The 3,925-nt window shown below is 33.8% G+C and overlaps 1 protein-coding gene across 2 annotated transcripts; it reads left to right on the top strand.

Annotated features, from left to right (window-relative positions):
- The first annotated feature begins 1,520 nt into the window (after window positions 1-1,520).
- Window positions 1,521-3,675, top strand: LOC21385189. 2 transcript variants are annotated; one of them, XR_002902035.1, is made up of 5 exons: window positions 1,521-1,760; window positions 1,865-1,990; window positions 2,087-2,192; window positions 2,596-2,708; window positions 3,164-3,675. XR_002902035.1 is itself a non-coding variant. In XM_024164232.1 (5 exons), the coding sequence occupies exons 2-5, from the start codon at window positions 1,935-1,937 to the stop codon at window positions 3,578-3,580; spliced, it is 687 nt and encodes a 228-aa protein (XP_024020000.1). In that variant the 5' UTR covers window positions 1,521-1,760; window positions 1,865-1,934; the 3' UTR covers window positions 3,581-3,675. The 2 variants fall into 2 exon arrangements, 1 of the variants encoding a protein (XP_024020000.1); XM_024164232.1 differs by having other exon boundaries at window positions 2,092-2,192.
- Window positions 3,676-3,925: the final 250 nt, after the last annotated feature.

Below are 3,925 nucleotides of genomic sequence, written 5' to 3'. Positions count from 1 at the left end.
TGTTAAGAAAACTGAGGCTGTAGCTAGCAACCCTAGTTTTGAGTATTTAAGTTTTAGAACGTTGCAACAGTGCATGCAACAAATAAATGAATTTTAAACACGACGATTTAAATGATTGATTTTAAAAGGACTTTAAGATGTACTTGAATTTAAGATTTCTCACGAAATCCATTTTAAAGTCAAATGAGATTGCCCGATTGAATTGGTTAGTTTTAGAAAGGCTTTGAAAGAGTATTTGAAATAAGAGTTCAAACGCTGCTCCGTTTAAAGGATATTTCTAAAAGGTTTTATCTTAACTAAAATTAAGAAAAGCTTTAAGAAATTTAGTGATTCATTCTTTTGAAATTATTGTTATGAACTATGAAAGTATTTCTTCTTATATATATAAAAAAAAAATGTTTCGCAAATTTTAAGAAATCTCAATAAGTACGAGTTAAAAGTAAGTTATGGTGACGACCTCTTAAGGAGGGTCGTCACAACATGAGACTGCTCCAAGACACAAAGTAACTAAAACGTCACCAAACCTACAAACAAAATATAAAAAACATGCGTAAAGCTCACAAAAATCCAGAGAACCAACTCTATATTAAGCTTAAATGATACTTAATTCGTGAGTAACTCATTCATCAGACAGCTCAAAGAAAGGACAAGTTAGGAGGCTTAAATTATCTCCTATAAATAGGGATTTGATAGTAGGTATTGTATCTCTCCGCATTCTGCTAAGCTACTCTCTCTTTAGATTCTCTCTCTAAATCGCTTTCATATCTCTCGTTTATTTTTCTGGACATTATTTTCTAGTTCTAGCATTCAATTGACTCGAGTCAAATCGGCCTGCGATTCCCGATTGACACTCGAAAGCAGTTATTAACTCTCTAAACATGTAGAATTCACCCTTTTACATTATTCTTAATAGGTTTATTTAAGAAACCCTACTTCATTTCTCCCCTACTTTTTGTTTCTTTTTCAAAATTTTATTGTTTTATTTAGAAAAAAGATTAAATTGGGATTTTATATTTTTACCCCTCTACCCGAGGTCAGCTCAGGAGTCAATCGAGGTAGACAACGGGGTCCTACTCCTACGTGTTCTCACTGTTGACAGCTGAGCTCGACTCAAATTTTGATCCAACGGCTATATAGTCTCCAAGGTTCCTCGTGATAGAATCTTACTTGTTAATCTTATGAGCACATGAGAACTTTTTATCACTAAAGGTTCAAATCCAGTACGCTTATTAAAGTCTTTACTAGTGCGGTTACATCTACACAATACGCACTTACGAAAGCTTTCACAACAGTAGGAATCTTTTTCTTTTTCTAAAGGACTGTGGAAATACGATAAATCTTTTCCATGAATACATAAACAACAACCTTTTTGTTCATTTTAACGCTGCTTCCCAATTCAAATTACTATTCTCTCTGAAGTTTTTGAAGTCAGCAAGCTAAACTTTGTCCATGGCTAACCTCGCCGGCTCTTCCTCTGTTCCTCCGGCAATACAAGCTATAACTCGTTCATATATATATATATATATATATATATATATATGTCCCTTTCTTAATATCTAATAAGCTTTTATTAATCATATCCATCAGGAAAATACCGACATAGAGGAATTGATATATGAAGCTATATCAAATTGGGTGTCTTACCTTAACAAAGAAAAAAAAGAATCATTTCGGAAGGTGATCCGAACTTCCTGCGATCACTTGGTGTCCCTTTCGTCTGATCTCATTCACATCCCCACACCAGATACTCCTTGCCAAGTGTAAGGCATTCTTACAAAATTTTTGCTACTATCACATTTACGCTTATGAACAATCTGTTTATTTCTTCTTTCATTAACCAATTTTTTATTTTTTATTTTTAAAGTTGTCAGGACCCAAATGACAATTGGCTCTGTTTAAGCTGCAAAGGGGTTTTCTGTAGCCGTAATGTTAACATGCACTTTCAAGACCATTATCGCAAGACACTTCACTGCTTAGCATTTCAAAACAAGTACTATCTAATTGCCTATTTCTATAGAAGTTAGAACTCTCTCTCTTGTTTAGGTTCGAATTTATTTGTCTAATTTCCTAAATGTGGCGTTTGAAGAACAGAGATTTAGTATTTTGGTGCAACTCCTGCAATGCTTTTTTAGATGCGCAAGTGATCGAGGAACTCCGTCCTCTCTACATAAAGGCTTACATACAAAAATTCGGTGAGGCCCCCACCTTTTACTTTTAGGGCAGTTTCACACCCACCATGGCATTGGCGAATATATCACCAAAGAGATTTAATCCTTAACTTCAATAATAGATGCTTCAATGTTAGCCCTTTATATTTTCATCTGTTGTGTACGTACTTTGCTCATATTGAATTTCTATGTGTCTTTTCGAAATATCATGTTTTACCATGTCTTCAAAAATGCTATAAACTTTACATGTATTTTCTTTTTCATGTTAAAATTCTTCCAGGCATAGATTCCGAGAATCAAATTTTTGGAAATGGTCATATTAGCATTCTGAACTTATTTCCAAACACTAGAAAGCAGACGCTGTAAACTTCCTTTTGTTTTATTAAAATAGTTTCTGACATTTAAATTTTCAATTGAAATTCCATAGCCCTAAAGGGTCCTTTAGCAGCGGCACGACAAAGAAAAATACAGACCAGCTCATCATGTTCCACGGTTCAATCCATTGAGAACAAAGAGGACAAAAGCTGTGTAATGAAGACGGTAGGTGGAGGTTTATTTTTTGCGTTTTATATTGAAGAGAGAAAAAGGAGATTAAGTTTAATCTTCTAAATTAAACCCGTTTATATGGTTTTTGTTTTTGGGTTGATTTATTTTTAGTCCCTAAACAATATGATAAATCCTATTTTAGTCTCCGTTTTGATTGTCATTGGGCGAGTCCTCCATCTATCAAGTTAATTTTGTAATTTTACATCTTAGGGCACAACTAACAGTCGGATGGATAAGAGGTATGAGTTTGGACATTTTGGTAGATTAGAGACTCATTTTAAAGTGTTCTAAAGGTCAGGATCAAAATGAGATTTTTGCCTATAACTCAGGAACTAAAAGTGAATATGACCTTGAAGATTGTGATTTTATTTTTTTGACTCTTCCTTTTAGTATATTCATCTAATTTTTACTTTGCTAAAGATTTTTTTTAATCTATTTTTATGTTTTAGAATCCATCTCAAACCAACAACTCCTGCAACGGAGAAATAACATTTTTGAATTGGAAATGTAAATGCGGGGAGACAGCAGATTTGAAGATATCTGAAACAACAGAAAATCCAAATAAAGTTATTTCTTGCTGCCCAAAAAAAGGGGATGGTTGCAGTTTTTTTGCACGTTGGGAACGAGATGATCCAGCATGCTCTATTGTTGGGGGCTCATCTTCGAATCGAGAAATTAGTTTGAATTTTAAGAATGCTGCAGCTCAAGTTCCTTATATTGGTGCTTCAACATCAAACCCGGGGATTCTTGAACGGATCGTGGCTTTGGAAGCAAACGTTGCTGCTGGAAAAATGCTTGTTTTGTTCAATTTCTTGGTTGTGTTTCTGTGCTTATTTCTTGTGGTCTGTGTAATGGTTAAAATTTAAGTGTTTGTATTCATCTATCTATGCTAAGTTGTTGGGATAATGTTCTTTTTTTCTTTTATATTATTTTAGTATGGATGTTAAAAAATGTTGAAAAACACGGATTTCCTCTACTAGGAAATATTGTATTATATGATAAAGATTATACACCTAGGAAATCTTGTGTTACTGACTTGTATCATGATTTGTAGAGTCTATATTAGGATAGCTTTTGTTTCTTGGGAATTTCTCTGATTATCCTTGAAAAAGTGGACTACCGGTAGGTAGTCCTCAACTTTTCAACGGTCAGATACGCATCAAAATCTGTCTGTTATACATTCTTTTCAAATCTAATGTGATTGTGACTAA

Source organism: Morus notabilis, unplaced genomic scaffold (genome assembly GCF_000414095.1).
Source record: "Morus notabilis unplaced genomic scaffold, ASM41409v2 Scaffold2443, whole genome shotgun sequence".
NCBI classification, from domain to species: Eukaryota; Viridiplantae; Streptophyta; class Magnoliopsida; order Rosales; family Moraceae; genus Morus; species Morus notabilis.
Note: the sequence above shows the minus strand (reverse complement) of the source record. Positions and strands in the feature narration are given on the sequence as shown.